At 50.3% G+C, this 20,348-nt stretch overlaps 7 protein-coding genes across 7 annotated transcripts, besides 1 other annotated feature; 4 read left to right on the top strand and 3 right to left on the bottom strand.

Moving 5' to 3' along the window:
* Positions 1–20,348: part of a sequence feature (contig 1.78 659..353456(-1)) that runs on past both edges of the window.
* ANIA_04536 (serine/threonine-protein kinase) lies at positions 1,148–5,079 on the bottom strand (the record flags this gene model as incomplete). The annotated part of the gene is made up of 4 exons (XM_050611700.1): positions 1,148–1,516; positions 1,568–4,488; positions 4,598–4,745; positions 5,052–5,079. The coding sequence occupies 4 exons, from the start codon at positions 5,077–5,079 to the stop codon at positions 1,248–1,250; spliced, it is 3,366 nt and encodes a 1,121-aa protein (XP_050467696.1). The 3' UTR covers positions 1,148–1,247.
* On the bottom strand, positions 6,044–8,629 carry ANIA_04537 (GTPase-activating protein GYP6; the record flags this gene model as incomplete). Its single annotated transcript, XM_657049.1, has 7 exons — positions 6,044–6,131; positions 6,433–7,591; positions 7,639–7,781; positions 7,838–7,895; positions 7,932–8,355; positions 8,412–8,570; positions 8,606–8,629. 7 exons carry the CDS (start codon positions 8,627–8,629, stop codon positions 6,044–6,046), a joined length of 2,055 nt encoding a protein of 684 aa, XP_662141.1.
* On the top strand, positions 9,207–10,710 carry ANIA_04538 (uncharacterized protein; the record flags this gene model as incomplete). The annotated part of the gene is made up of 1 exon (XM_657050.2): positions 9,207–10,710. One exon carries the CDS (start codon positions 9,207–9,209, stop codon positions 10,605–10,607), a length of 1,401 nt encoding a protein of 466 aa, XP_662142.1. The 3' UTR covers positions 10,608–10,710.
* Positions 11,198–12,445, top strand: ANIA_04539 (putative Yippee zinc-binding protein Moh1). The gene is made up of 2 exons (XM_050611699.1): positions 11,198–11,754; positions 11,821–12,445. The coding sequence occupies exons 1-2, from the start codon at positions 11,656–11,658 to the stop codon at positions 12,052–12,054; spliced, it is 333 nt and encodes a 110-aa protein (XP_050467695.1). The 5' UTR covers positions 11,198–11,655; the 3' UTR covers positions 12,055–12,445.
* Positions 12,722–14,150, top strand: ANIA_04540 (alcohol dehydrogenase family protein; the record flags this gene model as incomplete). The annotated part of the gene is made up of 6 exons (XM_050611698.1): positions 12,722–12,859; positions 12,928–13,074; positions 13,169–13,265; positions 13,338–13,802; positions 13,874–13,995; positions 14,048–14,150. The coding sequence occupies exons 1-6, from the start codon at positions 12,726–12,728 to the stop codon at positions 14,148–14,150; spliced, it is 1,068 nt and encodes a 355-aa protein (XP_050467694.1). The 5' UTR covers positions 12,722–12,725.
* ANIA_04541 (putative nicotinamide N-methyltransferase) lies at positions 14,363–15,495 on the bottom strand (the record flags this gene model as incomplete). The annotated part of the gene is made up of 2 exons (XM_657053.1): positions 14,363–14,928; positions 15,009–15,495. The coding sequence occupies 2 exons, from the start codon at positions 15,493–15,495 to the stop codon at positions 14,363–14,365; spliced, it is 1,053 nt and encodes a 350-aa protein (XP_662145.1).
* ANIA_04542 (putative C2H2 finger domain protein) lies at positions 17,692–20,010 on the top strand. The gene is made up of 4 exons (XM_657054.2): positions 17,692–17,788; positions 17,884–17,964; positions 18,068–18,606; positions 18,782–20,010. The coding sequence occupies exons 2-4, from the start codon at positions 17,950–17,952 to the stop codon at positions 19,608–19,610; spliced, it is 1,383 nt and encodes a 460-aa protein (XP_662146.1). The 5' UTR covers positions 17,692–17,788; positions 17,884–17,949; the 3' UTR covers positions 19,611–20,010.

The raw sequence follows: 20,348 nt of genomic DNA, 5'->3' as shown, positions 1-20,348 counted from the left end.
AGCGAGGAGACCGGAATGCTACCATCAGAACTACTCCGTATGTCCATATGAAGCACTCCTATCACTGACCAAGAACACACCGTTAGACTAACAGTTGATTCCCCCACATTGGCTTTATCGATAGCACTCTAACACTACGGGTGGCCCCCCACTTGACAGTTGCCAAAGATACAGCACTTGGATCTTCCACCTACCACAGCATAGGAAATTAAATACGAGATTCATGTCCTACTAGTACTACTAGTATCATTTCCTACCAGTACTGTATTTCTCTCCCCTACGGTTCAGAGTGAGAGCCGCCCGGCGAGCTAGAGATCACAGAAACCGCGCATCACGTGAGACCCAGCGAGCCAGGCTCGCATCGACTCCACAAATTCGACTTCTCCTGTCCATCTCGTCTATCAATTCCCGTTCAACAGTCCATTTCCCCGTTCCTAGATATCCCCAACCAGTCAGACCAGCCCACGGTCCGCGTCGGCCGGACAATCTAATACTTTGCCACCGCAGTGGCCCAGCAGCTTGGGAGTCTAGACGAGTCAAATGAAGGGGAGACTTGGCTAGTCAGGCCCAGGCCGACCATTGGACTTGGGCCTGGCGTGCCCATATTCCATCTCTCGCCAACAGAGAAGTGGAGCGACACTAATACGGAGAACACCGCGATGGAGTTTGTCCGATGATTTGCCTTCCATGGACAGTCCGGCCGAGACGTGGCTCCCCTCTTCACCCCGCACTCAGTGGTCTACGTTCCGTAGTACTAGTGCCTCTGAACAGTCGATAGTCCACACTCTATTGTTGCGGCACCAAGGTCCAAAGTTCGTGGCTTGGCATGTCAATCCAATTCTTGCAGATGAGTCTGTAACTAAAGAATCCTATATCACGGGGTATCTGGCTATCTCCTCACATCTATATCACTTAATACTAGTCCTTTGTGATAAAGAGAGTAAAGATAAAAAGACAGCGCGCTATGTACTAGGTCGAACCCAATTTGCTGCATCAAAGAGCCCATCCAGACTTCCATCCGTCGTAACTATAACTATATTCCTTTCGGGTCGGTTCTGGTCGTTATGCGTAAAGAGGGCATTATTGTTGAATTGTTGTTATGCGTGAGATATGTCGGTATGAGAGGTAAAGAATTTCGTTGTTGACTTCAAGATCCATGTCATGTCATGTATGTAATGTCGGTATATAAGCTGTTTTTGTGTGGCAGTTTGGCTTATCCAAAATGAGTAGCGAAGACCGTGGTCGGTTCAGCCGTCAACCATCCATGGGTGCTCCATAACTTCGCCGATCGTCAAGCGGTTGTCCACATCTCGGTCAAGCATCCTCCTGATCAGGTCGATACAATCCTCCGAGAATGGTATGAAAGGGACTCGAAGAGGATGGTCCAGGATCTCATCGATGTTGTAAAATGGGTTCTCTTTGTAGACAATCGTATACAGCAGGATACCAAGCGCCCATATATCTTGCTCTTTGCCTCGGTATGACTTCCCTTGCAGGACTTCAGGTGCGGCATAATCTAGAAGGATAGTGAGCTTTTGGCCAAGAAAGATTGCGGCAGATACCTTACCAATCGTTCCTACAAAGACATCGAACGGCCCGTTCTTGATATAGGCCGCGCTACCGAAATCAATTAGCTTAATCCTCCCCTCACCGTCCAAGATCACGTTCTCATCCTTGATGTCACGGTGGACAACCAAAGCTTTCGTGTGCAGGTGATGGATGGCGCTGACGACCTGCTCGAAAATATTTCGGCACTCCTGTTCATCCATGTTGGTCTTCAGTTCGATATAATCAAAGAGGTCCATTCCCGGAAGCCCGTGCGGTAACATTTCAATGTAGTAGTTGATGTCGTCTTCGAAGAATCCTTCCATTTCCACAATGTTCGGATGTTTCAAGCCATCTCGCCGTAGATAATCTAGGACATGAATCTCCAATGGAACGGTCCCGAGGCGACGGTCACGGGTCCATGTGTCAACCAGAATCCTCTTCTTAGTCACGTATTTGAGCACGACTTTCTTGGAGGGCACCTTTTTGAGGCGAGCAAGTTTGACTTCACCATACGCCCCTTGACCCATTTCCTCAAGAATAACATAATCCGAAATGGAACGCTTCTTTGGAGCCTCCTTGTTATTAGCTGGCTTCACCTCCGGCACCAGCTGGACAGGTTTGTCGGTGAGCGGCTCCGACGCTGCCTCGCTAAGCTGCTGGCTCAAAGTTGACGTTGGTATCCTCGATTTCATGCCCTCCGGTACGGTAATTCGAGGACCAGTGGGCGTCCCTGGAGACGGCTTAGAAGTTGGGGTTTCAGGCGTGCTTGTTGCCGATGAAGATACTTCGTGCGGTGTAGGAGGCCGCACCGGCGAACCATGAGAGTGGATATTTCTTGAATAGGTGATCCATAGAGCGTACACAAGCTCCGTTACTGTGACGGCACCTTCGGGCCTATCGTCAGCCTCCTCCTCAATATCGCCTTTCTTCTCGCGTTGCTTTGGGAATATTGACCCGCTCTTCACGACGCGTAACTGAACATCCACAGCAATTGTTGATCCGTCGCGATGTTTGGCCGTAATACCAGCAGGTTCCAGGAAGACCGACGCGACATTCGCTTTGCCGTCCCGTAACATGGAAAGGGTCCGTGCTCTTCGGAAACTGAGCTCCGGAATAACGACGCCGTCTACTAGAGGCACATTCTCTTCCTCCGAGATCACGTATAGAAAGTCGTCAAACCCGGGTATGAGGTCCGTTATGTCAAGTCCCTCCGGCCGCTCATAGCCAAATAATACTGAGGAGAAGACCGAGTTTGAGCTAACGATCTTTAGGCTCGAGGACGACAAGACCATGATGCCGGCGACGTGAGGGTAGCTAGATACTCGCAAAGAGCGAGAGCGCTCGTCTTTAGAAACCGTGACCGGTGTGCAGATTGGCCCAGAAGTAGACGCTGCGAAGTACTTAATATCGGCAACCTCGCTAAGGCCTTTCTCCGCCGGCGCCTTCAAGCTGCTTGGAGGCAGTTGAGGAAGAAGTTTCGAGAGATGTTGACCAATCTCGGTCATCCCATGGCCCCAAATTCTACCAGCAGCCCCACGGATGGCGGTAATATTCCAAGACTCGTCGCAGTCAATGTAAGCGACATCTTCCTGAATTTCCTCTAGAACCCAGATCAAACCACCACGTTTTTCCATAACCCAGATGCTTGCAGAACCCTTCGCACCATTGCGCTTTTGGATGGGAACTACATCACCACATAATAAAACACCGCGCGATTTGGTTGCCGGGTGGTTAAGTTGTCTTGCAGTATAGACACTCGATCCATAGCCGTCATCGGTTTGAGCTCTCCTTGAAGGTCGGGCCCGAGAAGGAGGTTTACTGAGCAGCTGTGCTGTGACACCATTACCCATGCCCATGGACTTCGGGACAGCGGGTTTCATACGTGACTTATCTGGTGACGGCCGAGCTTTGGCTGCAGCATCGGTGGTGGGATTTCGCAGTTTTGACTCGAGCCATTGCCGTCGATCCTCTTGTACGACCTCTAAGATACTCAGCTTGCGGACTTCAGCCTGTGTAACGCCAAATACGAGACATGATAAGTCATTCGCCGCTAAGATGGTCCAGGGTGCCTTGGATTCAGTTCGGAAAACGGCCTGTGAGACAGGGTTCCATTTGCTGCTATGGGTGTGCAAGGCTGGAGTTGGAAAAACAGAGCCAATGATCGGGGTACCTAGCGGGGAAAAGGGGTCTGCTGTCGGATATGGTTGTGCTAGAGGTTCTATCAGTTGACGCTGAGGTATAGCAGAACTGACGTCCGTGAATGTACGTTTTAAGCTTACGCGCCTGGATGCAGGAGCGGACTTTAACCCTCTTCTTTCGTGAGGTAGTTGCTGACTGGAGGTTAAATGAGGTTGCGCTGGGAGTTGCGATGGCGGCTGCCCGAAGTCCTTGGCTTCTGGCAGTGGTCGCTGAAGATCGGTAAATGTTCTGTCAAAAACATTGTCGCTTCCCAAATCGGCAGGTCCGGTCATGGGTCCGAACGAAGCCCCGAAGATGCTGGACTGGGACATAAGATCCACCATCGCCTGCGTGTCCGTATCGCCGCGCATACGGTTCGGGGGGCTGGCGACCCCCGTCGTGCTACCGGGGCCCCATTTGAAGCGGTCGCGCATAAAGTCTATAGATCTCTTCAGGATGTTCTGGCGAGTGTGTAATAGCTCCTCAGATTGTTGCGCAAAAGAAAAAGAATGTAATGATTCGGAGGGAAACCGATGAAGATCTTCCAGCGTATTTATATCTTGGCTAGACGAAACAGCCATTGAGTTGGCTCTCGATGATGAAAGAGATCGCGGTGAAGGGGAGAGGGTTCGGGGACTCAACGCGCCAATAGAAGAGGTGGACATGTTTGGAAGTGTAAAGACCCGAGACGGCGGTTGGGAGCGTATACGATCTAGACCGGATGGGCCAAGTCCATGTTCATGCTGCTCAAGGAGCGGGGACCTGAAAAAGATATCAAATCGTGGTTTTTAGTCTCGATTATGGTTCATACAATAGCATTATGGTGCCGGCCCATAATGCAAGGGGATACCGCTGATGGTGATTTACCCACCTTGGAAGGACATCAAACCCAGCTGAAGTGTTTTCCACAGAGTATTTTGACGAGTTGGTTTGGTCGTCCGAAAGAGGTGTCATGAAAGACTCGTCCTCCGGAGATTCTGACAATCGTCCCAACGGGGACGATAAAGGACTTGGTTCGCCTGCGATTCAAAATATCGTTAGCATCTTTCGACTGTTCCAGCCAAATCACGAAATATGCAACGCGGTGCTCAGGATTGTTCCGAGTCTCAATCGAACGTGCAGGCAGAAAGCAAGCTTGAAGCAAAGACGAGAGCCGGGCAGCATCTGCTTCCATCTTATGTTATTGCGCTCTAGCTTTGATTCCTGTAATGTCGTTTCGTTCGTCTCGGTCTCGCACCCATACAAGTCTGATGTTTGTTGCTGCCCCGCAAATGGAACAATAGGAGAAGTCCAGGGGAAGGAAAGAATAACGGCATATAACTAACCATCGGGATTATATGAAGCAGCCCCCATAGTTTCCCAAGCAATCAACGGCCCAGCGGCCAGTACCAGTCGGCCGTTTAGGAGCGACTGCTTTAAACGGCGCAACCTTGAGTACGGAGTGAAGATGAGGCTAAGTGGGAACGACGATGGTTCGTGCTACATGGGACGGTCGAACATCAGAGGGGCGCCGTGGCTGTCGACATAGAGATCTATACCCCGGGTATTCTTTGCTGTATTCTCGCGGTTTGACTGCACGGTGCGGAGGCTCGGTTTCGCGATCTTTTGTCTTTTTAGGATTCGGGCTCGCGTAAATTGGTGCGCAGAGGCGACTGGATAAACTGGAGGGAAATGATCGAATAGAGAGAACTGGATTTAGCTGCGCTATCAGCGTCAAAAGGAGTGAGAGACGCAAGGTCAGAAGTCTGGTGGCTAACGGAGGCCGAAGTGAGCAGCTGCCCCAAGAGGTCACAGGCACCGTCCGAGTGGCGAAGAGCCCGCGCGGAGGAAAGACGAGATCTGATTTCTATGTGCACCCTCCTCCAAAACCAGACTCTGAGTTGAAACGCTGGTCAGAATTTTCTCCCTGCAACCGGTTGCTGCAGTAGTGAGAAAAGAATGACCGCCTATTAGCAGGCGCCGGGACCGTGGGCCGATTACTGTGCGTGGAAACCGACGAAGGGAAGAGTTGAGGTTCCAGTATGATAATGCTGCGGTGGGGTGAAGCCGCTGGCCCCAAGGCGAACAAAGAAATACAGTAACTATGAGGTTCTAGCAAATGACCGCGTAGGTGTGGTTCAGTCGAAGGAAAGTGGGGAGTGAAGCTGAATTAAAGATCCAGCGTGAAAAGGTACTAAGCAGGGTCGCAGACGATGACGTTGTTTCGCTTTTTATCTACTCTTCTCATATCACACATGAACGAACACAATATTCTGGATAGAAAATGGCCCGGAATAAGATTCATATAATTATCTGAGAAGGCCGTTAGAGCTAACAATCAAGTGTAAATTCCTTGCGAAGCCATAGTGACCCTCGGTCGGAAGAAGAATCTAATAGAGTCCAACAGCATTAGCTTGGCCTCATTCCTGTTATAGAGGTCGTCTAGCTTTATCACTAAAATCAGCCCAGACACTATAAGCCAGCATCTCGTACCGTGCCTTAGTGTACTAAAGGTGGTGATGTAATTACTTCTTTGCATCGCGAGTTCAAGACCTTTCCGTAGCTGTTGCACAGGATCTGAGCCTCGGCCCAGAATCTAGGCCTAGGATCGGGATAATGACGGCACGGGAGTAGGACGAACCAAAGATATACATAACACAGCTACCTTGGTAGATAGTGGATAGCTTGGGGTATATAGAATTCGTTCATGACAGAGCAGGATCTTACCCTGAACCTTTGGTGCCTCTTAAACTCTTCATCGCTAGTCCATCGGGTTCAGGGTTGGGCTTCTGCTCAACTTCGCCATTGCCAAAGAGGGTACCCTGTTTAGCTCGCGGTTCAACATGCCTCGACTGTTCTGGCGGGACTGATGCAGGGCTAACAAAACTAGAAAGTTGGCGATCGCCACCCAGCATCCACGCGAATTCAGAGTTTGCCAACAATGGTCGGGCAGGGTTTCGTAGAGGCCTGGCCTTGTTCACAGGTTTTGGGGATAAAATGTTGCGTTGCCCAGTATCGCTCTCGATGGGAGACCTGGAACCAGGGGTGTTGATTACGCTGGAATCAAACGAGGCGCGCGGAGGCTTGTCGTTTTCTAAGCTCGTAGAGCCCCCATCAGCAGTTGCTGAGTTGTCGGACTGTTTTGTTCTATTTGTTGGTTCTTCAACGCCGGGGGAATTCTGCGTTATATTCGCATCCGAGTAGCGGGTCTCGAGTGTAGTCTGTACGGATTCAACCTTTGTAAGAGCTTGTTCCACGGACTTTGCAGTATCCGCATTCAGAGTCACACTATCCGCCAATTGTGAGCGAATTTCATTCACTGCTTCGCCCAGTGACTTGGCAAGACCTCGGTTTCTCTCCCAGATACCTTCAATCCTGGACTTCAATTGGGTTGTGGCCTCGGGTTCCCGATATGAAGTCGTACTGGGTACCGAGTTCCGGGTGCTCGCCAGCCGTGAGACTTGCTCCGATTGCATTGACTGCATATTCTTCTTCGCCTCACTGACGGCTCCGCGTACAGCCTTTGCCACACCCCATATCTCTGTCCGTCGCTGTATGCCCTCTGACACGTCCTGTAGGAGAGCTTCGATACTCAACGGACTGTCTCTTGCCGATGATGTTGTAGGGGAGCTTGTCCCACTGTTGCCCCTAACATCACCGCGGAACTGGAACCTCCGACCTGGGCGGAATCTGTGTGCCGAGTCGGACATTCTCAATAGCTCGGGAGGCTTCCCCGAGTACTTGGAAATGATAAATGATCCTCTCTCAGCCGTGGGATTCTGTTCCAAGTACAAACCATCATGAACGAAGCTCAGTGGAGCATGAGGGTGCGGTGAGGGATAACGAAGCAATGTAGTTAAAGCACTCGATGAATCAGAGCTCAGTACTGTTCATATGAGTTTTTAGGTCTGGAAGAGATGCAGGAGGACTTACACTCCCAACGGACTCGGAGTAGCATAGCCACACACACGAAGTCAATCAGCTCGGATCGGAGCCCTTCGGCGAAGAGAAGATCCCAAATCGCAAGCATGTCTTGGAAGGGAAACTCGCGCCCAAACAGAAGACGCATCCATCGACTTAAACGGCGAGTCAACAAGCGTATTCGCCATGAGATGATAAGAGTAAGACTCACGTTAAAAAGATCTGCGGCAAAATTTCGAGCGCTTGTAGATGGTCGGCGAGCTCTAGGTCTGTCGCCACAAGTAGATCGTTATGGATGTGCTCACATCGAAGAACAATCGGAAGTGCATCAGCCTGTCCATTCATGGATCGATGCGTATTGTGTTCATAGTAAACTCTGGTGCTTTGCATTACCGAGCAGAACAAACTGAATGCGTCATGCTCGATGAACTCGGAGTCCAAGAGTTGAAGCATGGAATTCTCCAGTTGACCGGTAGGAATAAACTGTTCCCGGGATTTTGGATCAATCGCATCTCTATCGACAACCCATAAAATAGGCGCCAGTAGCTCATGCATGCCTTGGCGATAACCCAGATCAGGGTTGAGTTTGGAATAGATAAACAAGATGTCAATCATTTTGGCCTTAGTAGCGGGATCGTGAAAAAAAAGGTTCTCCTGCAAGCACCGATCGACATCTTGGGATATCTCCGCCCTAAGTTGTTCATCTTGTCGAAGAGTTTGCCAGGGAGACTTGATAGAAAGAAATCAGTCCGCCCGATCTACCATCGATGCCCCGAATCACAAACCTGTTCATCGTCCGCAAGAGGATCGATACTTGACTGGAGATCATTCGGATGCTCGATGTACTTCAGAAAATGTTCCTTCAGTGCAACATAAGTGCTACGCGCCTCCGAGATTTTGTCCGGCCATTGCTTCCGATTAAGGTCTTCAAATAGCAGAAATGCCTAGATCTAAGTAAGCATAGAATCCGAGCGCATACGAGAGGATATGTGCCTTCCAACATATTGATCTCAGCCCATCGTTGCATATACTATATTCTTGTTCCGACTTGAGGGCCTTTCGGAGGTCTGAGGGTGTATCACGGCCGTCGAGTAGGCTATTCCAACGCTGTCTGGAGAAATCGTCAACTACAAAAACGTTGTAACAGAAAAAGCGCACTCTGAAAATATACCTAGAATCTTCAACACCCCTCATTTCTCCATGTGGATGTGATGCGATTGATGATGGTCCCAGGGAGCGAGGGTAAAGTGAATCAATAGAGATTAAGAGATACTGCGGAGGTACAAATGACGAAGGTCATGATAAGGGCGGGATCGTCATCGGTTTTCTCTCCGCCGACAGGATCCAACTGTCAACTCACACGGAACACATGTTTCGATCAGACATACGCCTACCAAAAGCGAGGGTTCACAAATTCTATCTCCAATCCGATTTGAAAGAAATAGTTAAGTGATTACAGGCTGAAATTTAGCTGATCAAATCGAAAATCGTCGCAAATTTTATACCCAGTAAACCAACGCACGACTTGGTCTCCCTACGAGCCCTTCCGAATTTCTTAATGGTGCGTGGTTCGGTTTTCGATGTCGGCAGACTTGTTCGCAGAGTTCGGATATGCAGCATCTGCTAGCCAGCCTTCACAAGCTGCATGTCAGCAAGCAGTTTTAACTCAGGATGCAACACTGGTACCCGGCCTGGATTCATTCGAAGACGCTACACCGTCCCAACTCTCTCCTCGCCATCCGCACGAGCTCAAGCAGCCGTCATCCCAGCCAAGCTTCCAGAATCAGCTCAAGCAATTAGACGATTTCGGAGATTTTGAGCTACCACAGGGCGGGAATAATAATGATGTGCTCTTCGACGCCACCCTCGAGAGGTGTTCGGATAACGGCAGCGATGATTGGGGTGATTTTGAGTCCGCAGAAGTTACTGTTGGGCAACTCGCCCAAAATCCGACTTCCGAGTCAGTTAAGAGTGAAAAAGCTGTGAGCAAGCCGGTGCCCAAGGCTCCACCAAACCACAATTCAGCTTCACGATCGTTAGGAACACCGGATCTCTTGGGGCCCATGGAATCAATTACAATACAGAACAAGCCGATGGCTAGTGGTCATCAAGGCAATAAAAAGCCTGGGGGTACAATAAATCGCAGTAACGTACAGTACACCAAACCAAGACTGCCCGTGGAAGACGAACCCTTCGAAGACTGGGGAGATTTCTCTGATGGACCTACGGAGGCTAGTCAAAACTCCAACTTGGAGGTCCCTGAGTCCCAAGTCTCCGGCAAGAGGAAAAACTTGGCGCAGCCATCAAAAGCCACTGCAAGCCTAAGAGCGCAGACTAGCAAACAGTCGTCATCGACGGTACAAGTTCGCCCAACGAATATTCCACCTCCGTCGATTTTATTAGAGCTATTTCCTCAGCTTTTTGAGCGCCTGCGCCAAGAGGGCACCAAAGCGAAGAGAAATCTGCAACAGAAGGATACTCTAAATTCAATAGCTGAGTCTATCACTTGCACTCTAAAGACTGTTGCGAGGATTGTTGCAGGCCGGACTCTACGATGGAAAAGGGATTCAATACTGAGTCAGAGTATGCGAATCGGCCCCGCGCGTTCGGGCAAAGCAGGGGGGATGAAATTAAGCAGTGTCAATAGGAATGAAGACATCAAGGAGCAACAAGAGGCCGTGGATATCATTAACATGTGGCGGGATCGTGCTTCCTTATTCAACTCCGTCGTTCAGGCAGCAGGGAGGCGACCAGTGCAGGTTATCCCCAACAACACTCGTGTCATAATCGCTACAGCCAGTCAGGGAGCCTTAAAGGCCCCACACGCGTGTGCCCTTTGTGGACTAAAAAGGGACGAAAGGATACCGAAGGTGGACGAGAACGTGGAGGATAGCTTTGGCGAGTGGTGGACAGAACATTGGGGTCATACTGAATGCAGACAATTCTGGGAGGACAACAAGGGTTCTCTCGGGCAGCGATGAATACTAATTCACTGTTCTAGTTGCCCTGGCTATTCTGGTTCAAGTCGGTCCTCCCTTCAAATTGCGCGATGCAGACTATTCAAGAGATATTCGGCCGCCAAACTTGATCCGGCCATGATGCGTACAGGCTACCCTAGTATAGACATAAGAAGCAAGCCTCTTAGGTATGCGTGGCTGTCCGGTCCCAGGGGCATCAGGAGAGCTAGTAGTCTACTAGTATATCCCGGAGCCTTTTTTCAAGAAGGCTTAGAACATATGTACCAATTGATCTCCGTAAGTTATGAAGATACGATTATTCAGTAAACGTACACTTGAATCGCAGCATCAGAAACTGGATGAAATAATTGTATGGACTCTTAAATGATTAGACACTTAGGCAGCACATACAAGTTCACTAAAGAGTAACGTCGTGGTGGTTCGGAGCTCCTGCCCCATGACCAGTCAATGATGCCCGCAGAGGAATAGTGGGTGGTTGACGGCGGGCTCGCTCATTTGATCACCGGATCACACTGCCATTCTCGAACTAATAATATCATGACCAGCTGTGCAATCTACGTAACTGCTGATATTTCTGTATGATATCCTGCTGTCCTATTCAACTGTGATCCAGCCCCTCGTACCCGTGACTTTATCGGGCTGTCTTTTCTCCACTGTCCGCTCCTGCAGCCGACTCTCTGACTTTAAATCAGCTCATCAGCCTCAACAGTCATCACGAAATCACAATCCTTAAAAACCTGACCTCTGCGAATACCTGCTTATCATCCATCAAGCTCTTTAATTTCGCCCATCATCACGGGCTCAGTGAAGTCACTTAGTGTTGTCTCCGCAGCTATCTCCTCCCCCGCCTGTAACTCCACTCACTTCCACCGCAAGGAACATCCACGGCAGACGGTGCATCTTAGCTGGATCTCCATACTCTTACCCTTTTCTCCAAACTGACACCGTCCGTATTACCCGTATAGCTCTTGTGCAGCTCACACTCCAGGAAACATAAGGGTCTTTCCTGACCAGTAGCGCTCGGAAAGGCCGGCAGGAACAACAGAACAAGATGGGTCTATCTTATAACGTTTACCTTACATCTGCCAAAATCTTCGGGTGCAAGCAATGCAAAACGCATTTGGCCGATTATGACGACATCATCAGTCGAGTGAGTATTCGCTATCCCCACCCGTCTATAAACGACTTGCTGCTAATATATTGTCTCCGTTTGCAGAATTTCCGGGGTCAGCATGGCAAAGCGTACCTATTCAATAACGTTGTCAACATCAACACGTCGGATGCTGTGGAGCGTAGCATGACCACCGGAAGACACATCGTTCGCGACATCTCATGCAGGCAATGCAAAGAAACGGTAGGATGGAAGTACGACAAGGCGTACGAGAGCAGCGAGAAGTACAAAGAAGGGAAATTCATCTTGGAGGAGGAACTCCTGTGCGTGGTGTGCTAGGGACGGTCTTAGGCGTGGCCATGCTCCAAGCATATCAGCAGGCACATCATCAGGGCAACGGGTTTCCTCCTGAGCACGGCTAGTACGGCTATGCTTGCGGAATGGACGTTACCAAGAGCATCTTTTTGACATGGCGCGGAGTGAATGGCGTTATCAGGGCGTTATCGGTCTTCCGGTTTGGTTCAGAATGGGAATTTTGCCATCTATGCAGCACTACAGATTTCACTGAGGCAAGGTTGAACCCCGGCGGTTAAATTTGGATGTCTTATACATTTTACGCATGCTTATCTTCATAGCTTTTAGGCTTTGAGAGTCAGATCTGTTGATTCCTTTTGCTGTGGTTTTCGTCAGATAGTTAGGCAGTTCATCTCAATCCATTCACTTTTCCAACCACAGCCTCGCTGATATCAAAGACCCTAGCAAATACGTACCTCATTCAATGACACCTGGAAATGCTCAGACCTTAAGTTAACCTCGGGAGATAACTTGCTTGCTCTTCAGATCGGTGAACCGTCCGATCAGTCATAATAGCCCCACCTGCCCAGCTTTTGGAGTAGCCGTGTATCGTATATGATGCCGAGATTTATCCAGCTTCTCCTGCACCCCGCGTCGAAATAAAAAGAAAGGGAAGAAGGGATCATCATACAACAGAAACTTCGGTCCAGAGCAAAATGCCAGGCCAGATAATGCGCGCCGTGGTCTTCAAGGGCCCCTACAAAGTCGCCGTCGAAGAGCGTCCAATTCCTAAGATTCAGAATCCAGAGGATATTATCATCAAGGCAACATATACCGCGCTCTGCGGAAGGTAGATAATCAACCTCTATTTCAAGCCCTTTTCGACTGAGATCAGAGCGTCCTGATTAATTGATACAGCGATCTCCATGTGTACCGCGGCATTGAACCCGCCGGAACAGGGTTTGTCATGGGCCATGAAGTAACAGGTGAGGTTGTGGAGGTCGGTGATGCAGTGAAGACTGTGCAGAGGGGTGATCTAGTTGTTTCGGCGTTTACGACGTCTTGGTAAGTTGCATTCATACTTCACCTCTTGTTTCGTCTCGGGTCGAGTTTGCGGGTATACAATGCATGCTGGTACTTGTCTGACTAACAGGATTAGCGGAACATGTTTCTACTGCGAGCAGGGCTTTTCATCAAGGTGTGATGAGAACACACTCCTAGGATGCGATGACCTTGATGGCGCGCAGGCTGAATACGTAAGAATATCTTCGTCGACTAGCTCTCAGGGGCCTTGAACATATGTCACTTCCTATACTGACAATACGCAGGTGCGAATTCCTCACGCAGACGGCACAGTCGTCAAGGCCCCAAGCGGCGTCTCTCCCCAGTACCTCGTCCTAATGGGCGACATCTTCCCGACGGGCTACTTCGCCGCGCAGAATGCCTTCAAGAACGCCACAGCTGCGCAGATCGCGGAGCAAACTGTAGTCATCATCGGCTGCGGTCCCGTCGGTCTCTGCGCTCTGATCAACGCACTCGAGTATAAACCTAAGCATCTCCTCGCCGTTGACTGTGTCCCGTCGCGGCTGGATCTAGCAAAGTCGCTGGGTGCAGAGCCCTGGGATTTCAAGAATGACCGCGAAGCATTGGATAGGAGAGTTTCTGAGCTGACAAATGGTCGAGGCGCAGATGCCGTCATTGAGGTAGTGGGAATGAGTCCGGCCTTGAGAATGGGATTTGAGCTTTTAAGACCCTGGGGGGTTATTAGTAGTGTGGGGGTTCATAATGGGGAGGTATGCTGCTGTCTTCACTTGGGCTCTTTTATCCTGAACCGCGAATTGCTGATCGATCTACGATTGTACAGATTCCCTGGACAGGGAGTGAAGCCTACGGAAAGAATGTCACTGTGCAAATGGGGCGGTGTCCCGTGCGATCAGTGTCAGATGCCGCGCTGGAGGTACTGAAGAAGAACCAGCACTTGCTTGGGTACGCTCATTATGCCTTGTCCGGGCTTCTGGGTCATGCTAATGTACTGTAGGTTTATGACGGAGAACATTATGCCTCTGTCGCAGGCTGCCGAAGCGTATGATCTGTTCAATGCAATGAAGGTGCAGAAAGTTATATTTGAGGCGGGGAAATAGATCTATGCTCTTTGACTTCTTGTATAGAAATGAAGGTTGATCATAGTGTAGATTAGAGATGAGGAAGGTGTTGCTCCCTTCTTCCGCCAAGCTTTCCTCAAATTGAACAACTCAACGTTACGCCCAACATTTAAACTTTAAACTAACATCGGGATGAGTTCATTTGATCTATATCATAATCATATCAAGTATACATACATTTGACTCAATGACTACGCATCAGCTCCAGTCCCTGCAGCAGCAGGAGCATGCCCTAGCACGGCCACAACGCACCACCTCCGTCTATTCTCTGGGCCCTCGCCCTCTCTGAAACTAACCCACGCCCTCCGAACCTCGCCTCCCTCTTCAGCACTCGAGTTCAAGTCCCGCTCGTATATGCTCTCGATCTTCAAGCCTAGGCTAACCGCAGTCTCGAAAAACCCCGCCACAATCTCTCTACCTGTATGGAAGCCAGCAACCACCCAGATTTTGCCCTCTGGCGCAAGAAACCATTTCATTGTACGCACGAGGTTCTCATGTTGTGACCGCATCCAGTAGCAGTCCGCTGCTATTATGCGCGTGTAGGAGCCTTTGTTCGAGAGGGCCCATGGGTCTGTGGTGAGTGTTGTGCCCCACTCATGGGGACGGATGTCGACTATGCTTGTGCTAGAGGAAAGATTGTGTTTGACATTTGAGGCAATTGCGCCCGCGGGCCCTAAAGCTGGTGACGAAGGATGGTCTGTTATCGTTACCATGGAGGCGTTGGCTAGGGCGGAGACTATGGAGGGGAGTCCAGCGCCTGCAATTGTAGCATCTTAGCACATCACATGCATGTTCACTCTAGAAGAGAGAGAGAGAGAGAGAGAGAGAGAGACAAACCAGCGCCCAACTCCAATACCTTCTCGTTTTGTACCTTCCAGAACTCAGCCTCACTACCTCCCGACTCAGTATCAGCTTGCTCCAGTCCCTCGGCAACAACCATGGCAGCACTCCACAGGAAATGCGCAAACAATTTTCTCCCCTCCTCTACTTGGTTTACCTGGCCGTCAGAGCGCGGCAATCCCTCCGCAATCTCCTTTGAGCGGGCCCCGCTCTGGCTCTGGCTCGGGTATGAGGGGACCATGATCTGTAGCTCTCCATAGCGCGGAGACGAATAGAGGAGGTACTGGCCAGGGTCGCCATGGAATTGAGGTGCATCATCTGGGAATAGATGAGGGAGAAAGGAACTGAAAAGGTCTTCAGCGTCGTCTTCAGCGTTTGCACCGTCAGGCGGGTCTTCGAAGTGCGGGGTTGGAGCGGCGGATTCGGAGGGCGGCTGGGTGGCTAAGCGGCGGGGAAGAGGCCGGAGACGGGCGTGGAGTGACATCGTGGACCTGAGCTTCCCCGAAAGTCTGGTATTTTGGGAACGGCTGTGATGTGAAAGTATTATCAAGGCCGGAGGAGTTTGTTGTGCTGTTGAGCTGGAAAAATCAGATCACGTGCATTTTGTATATCCATCCCGCCAATCAGACGGGATGCTGTTTGAACTATACAGCACAGGGCACAGGTAACTAGACCGCAGCATCATGGATGATCACTAAAGATGGGTAGAAAAGAGTTATCAGTCCCCTCTAGCCAGGTCGCTAGAATCGTGTTTTATTTAGCTGCCAGTTTGCACTTGTCTTGCGGAGGCAAGGTTGCCGTAGCCCTGTGGATTCAGGGTCATTGTCTGGGTCTTTGCAAGATAGAAGTTTCAAGAACTGTCGCGTATATGGTATTATTGCAAGATACGCAATACAGCAAAGGGGTCTCTTTGGATAAGTACGATGACAATGTCTGCATTTGAGACGCCACCATATTAGCTAAACTGCTTGCCGACAATATCACTCAACGCGCTGTAGCTCTCCGGTAGCGTATGGGCATCTCAAGTAACTAGAATTCACAAGGTTCGCACAGTGCGCGGAGTGAACATTTGTACTAGGGTAACGTGTGAGTTGCGACCAGTGGCGGAATATATCACCAGGCGGACCCAGAATGATAACCGTGCGCCCAAGTTGTCTTTTTTTGGAGCTGCGATCGTTACCTAAGATTAGTATGATTAACCGACCAGCTCGAGCTTAGAGCCTAGAAAGTTAGTAGATGATTATCGTTAATAATTTCTAATAATGACTATCAATTTACCGACTGGGGGCGCTTTCTGTCAAAATTACTGAACTTGTCAAGATAAGACGTGATAGCGCAGGTGATCACAACTCAATCGCATTGTTACTTATCAGGGCCAGCGATATCGGATTAGCCAATCTGAGTTAGGCTCCAAGGACAACCTGGTCTCAAACGAAACTTTTTTTTTTCTCGTATCTGTCTTGTGTATTGGGCACGTTGAGACGGAGAAATATTTTGAGAGCTAGCAGGGAAAATGTTGGAAGGTCAAAGCTGGCACATGACGTTGTACACCTACAGCACTGGCCTCCTGCTACGGGGGGAATCCACCTGCCGAGCCCTGGAGCTGAGTGCTTGTGAAAGGACAGCGGCCCCGGATCTGTTCAGGGTTTGTCAGATTCAGCTAGTAGATAGGTATTACCGGTACCTGGAACTCGCCTGTACACGAGAGACTAAAAGGATATTAGCCTGTTAAACTGATTCTCGGCGACTTGAAGATGTTCTGACTTGCATGTTCAGGGCTCCCTTCGGGTGTCGGAGTCTGGACCGCTGAGGTGATGTCGAATTATCGCACCCGCTCACCACGGGGGCGGCATTTCCGCATTTAGACCATGGTCCAATGACATCATCTCTGTACCCACCCGGCTGACTAACCTTGTCACCTCCAATTCCATGGTTTGGGCTGATTATGCCTCACAGCATTTTTGAGTTTGGCCTTCTGTAGCGTGAGCGCTTTGTGCCTAGGTTCGGGGTCAGGAGACCGGACATGGCTTTTTTTTTTTCTTCTGGAGCCCTAATAATTTATCAAGGCCACATTTCATCTACCGTAAGGTGGAAGGGAAAGCAGCATGGCAATCAGCTGCTGGTCCAGATGGAGTAGCTGCTCAGAGAGCCCCGTGGTCGGCTCCCAGTTGCGGGTGGAGCAGGTCATTACCAGGTGTAGTCAGTGGTCAGTGGTCACATCATCCTCTGAATCTCTCTGCCTTGCTGTTCGCCCGTTAGTCAGGAACCAGCTGAGGATAATCGGCCTTGATCGCTCGACTTTACTTCCAAGCTCGATCCCAAGTAACGTTCTGCAGTAGAAATCAGTTCGACGAGAGCTTTATTATTTAAATTATTATTTACGAGATATTTCATTATCTCGACCTTCACATTTATAATAATTACTTCGGCTGTCTGATCGCCGACCCCGCATACTCACTAGCCCCACAAAGTCACGTCCAGGCTCTCTTGTAAGTTGTATCGGCGGCGTAAGTGTAAGATACCCTGGGCTTCCAGTCATCTGTTTCCTTGACTGACTCCTGTGGCTTTCTCCTCCTCTCACTCAACTCACTCACTCGCTCACTCACTTTACTTTCTTCCTCTTGCTATTCCCAATTTCTTTGAACTGTTCCTCCTTTCTGAAACTTTTTCTACAACCGTCCTATTTCCTCGCCCTTCTCCTGGTTTCCGCCATAGTCAATTGCTTCCTTCGCCCAATTGCTTATCATCTGTGCCCTGAGCCTAGTCTTCGCCCACAGGTACCCTGCGCCCTCCCCATTATTATTTCCTTACCCAGCTCGACATTCCACGCGGACTTCAGCTCTTCTGAGACAGCCACTAACTTCAGAATCAGGCAGTTTTGGCTTTCATCTCTCCAGAGGCTTTCTGGGATTGACTTTCCCAAAGCCCACGACCCACTATGGCCTCATTCAAGGTACCTTGCTCCTTTGGTCTTCTTTGTCAGGCGTGTCTTTTTTTTTTCGCGCCCGTCTGACATTCTGACATTGACACCCGCTAATGCTCTCTCTACTTAACAGGAACTATCTCTCTCTCGCCCGTTTCCTCAGTCTGCTCCTCGCCACCATTCCCACTCCATCTCCCTTGGTGCCGTTAACTCAAACCATCGGGTGACTCGCCGAAAGAGCGTGACCACCACAGCCGCCGCTAACGCCGCCGCCGCAGTTGCTGCTACACTGAAGGACTCTCCAGACTCTGTGGCAATTGCCATGCCTGCTCATCGCCGGGGAAGTCGGAAAGGTCTAGAGTCTAGCTCGGTTGGGGCTACCTCTACCTTCAGTAGTTCATACCTTTCCCGCAGCATCAACAGCCCTAGTCGGGATTCGATGGTCGCTCGTAAGACCTCTCCCGGCCAACTCCACGAAAGCGCACCCACAGCCCAGACCGCGGTGGATGGAAGTGTTGCGCCCGGAAAGCCGATCAGCACCAAGAACCGCAACCGCCGGGCTAGCGAGGGTGGGCATATGGTCAAGGGCGAAGGGAAAAGCTCCAGGCCCGAACTTCGCTGCGATCGCTGTGGGAAGGGTTATAAGCATGGCAGTTGCTTGTCCAAGCATATGTGTGTAACCTCCCCCTTCTGCCATCCTGCCGTTCAGCTCGGTTTGGACCAGTGTACCATGTCGGCTCTGCAACGGTCGCCTTCGTGGTCCACCAGCTCCTCCTTTGAAACCACGTTCTTCCCTCTTCCTTCCCGTAGCGAAGTTTCAGTCGGTTGACCTGTTATCGAAACATAGGTGGGAGCATGACCCTGCATGGGCAATTACCTCGAAACTCTTGATTTCTAAGCACCAGCAGGTGCAGTTGCTGGAAGCAGCGTCTGTTCTTGTCAACATGAATGTTGAGGAACCGACCACCGCAAACCCTGATGCTGAGTCGGAGACTTCTTCCGCTTCACCAGACGCCTCTTCTGAACTCCGCGACGGACTCAGCTCTGCAGAGACCACCCCGCCGCCGATGGATGAAGACAACAGTGATGACGACATGTCGATCGAGCCCGAGAAACCCTTCGGTGTCAACAACGCGGCTCCGCAGTACTCTCACTCCTTCCAGTCTGTTCCTGCGAGCTCGTTTACAGGGAGCGCACCGTGGCCTTCCCCCGGATTCTCGCACTTCCGTCATTCGAGCATTGACGCCCGTCCTCCAACCGCCGAGGCCAAGCTTGCCGATGATGACGAAGCGGATTTGGCTGCTGCTATCGGTCTTTGCAACTTTGGTACACCCCGGATGGGACCGACATCGGCGTCTCCTGGTGTTCCACCAGTGCCCCCGCTTCCGTCCCGCTTCCTCGACCAGGCTAGTTCTTCGGAGAACCGCAATTTTGGTCGGTCAGGGTCAGGGGCTAGCGTTACTGATACCACCCTCGGCAACTCCCACCAGGACATGTTCCTTTCTTTGTCCTACAATCCTTCAATGTCGTACAAGGTGTCGGACGAGCGCGAAGCTAGGCTAGGGAACACGGAACGCAGCAGTCGTCAAACCCGCAACGCTGATGTTGATTTTGGCAGCCGCCCCGCTCACGCGGATGACGATGACGACGGTGTTTTTGGACGGATGGAGGAATAAACTAGTCCTCACACCCGTCTAGTCATACCGAGTAACTCGATTTCTTTAAACCGCCTCAAACTTTATACCTCTCATGACATGTACGAAACCCTGCGTGAACTTTGCGAATGCTTTGACTAGTTGGAGTTGGAGACCCCCTTTGCGTGTATGACCATTTCAGGGACTGTACCGCCCCGTTTACTTGGCTGGGGCACCCTGCTGCATGATGGAAACCCAGGGTATATTATATCACATATTTCCTTTTGTCCTGACCGTCTATGCCTTGCTTTGGCAATTTTCCTATTGTACCTTCTTCTTGCCCACCCGATTCTCCCATCTACTGTTCCTTTTTTTCCCCATACAAGGCTGCATTGCATGGCCGCTATCCCATTCCATGTATAAATCCCAACGGAGAACATTCTAACATTATGATTGTTTCTTGGCTTCTTTCTATAAGTAGTCATACTATATAGATCTTAACCTCGTGTCTAGACCACCTCTTTCCTGCCGTCCCGTACGTGGATTGCTTTGCTACCCGAAACCATGATTCTTCTAACTGCATCACTCCAGTATCTCTGCCCAATAGACTGTATTTCCCCCCAGGTCGGCATAGTTCATCAGTGCCCAAGTACAGTGTATTGCTAATCCACGATGGTTGCACTGCCTCTTCATATAACTGCTGTAAATGGATGAGAACTGTACCAAGTAGCAGAGGTAACTGAGCCAGGATAAAAGCTCGTCTTCATATCATGCGCTGTA

This window comes from Aspergillus nidulans, chromosome III (genome assembly GCF_000011425.1).
Source record: "Aspergillus nidulans FGSC A4 chromosome III".
Lineage (NCBI taxonomy): Eukaryota > Fungi > Ascomycota > Eurotiomycetes > Eurotiales > Aspergillaceae > Aspergillus > Aspergillus nidulans.
The sequence above is the reverse complement of the archived record's forward strand: the minus strand, read 5'-3'. Positions and strand labels throughout refer to the sequence as shown.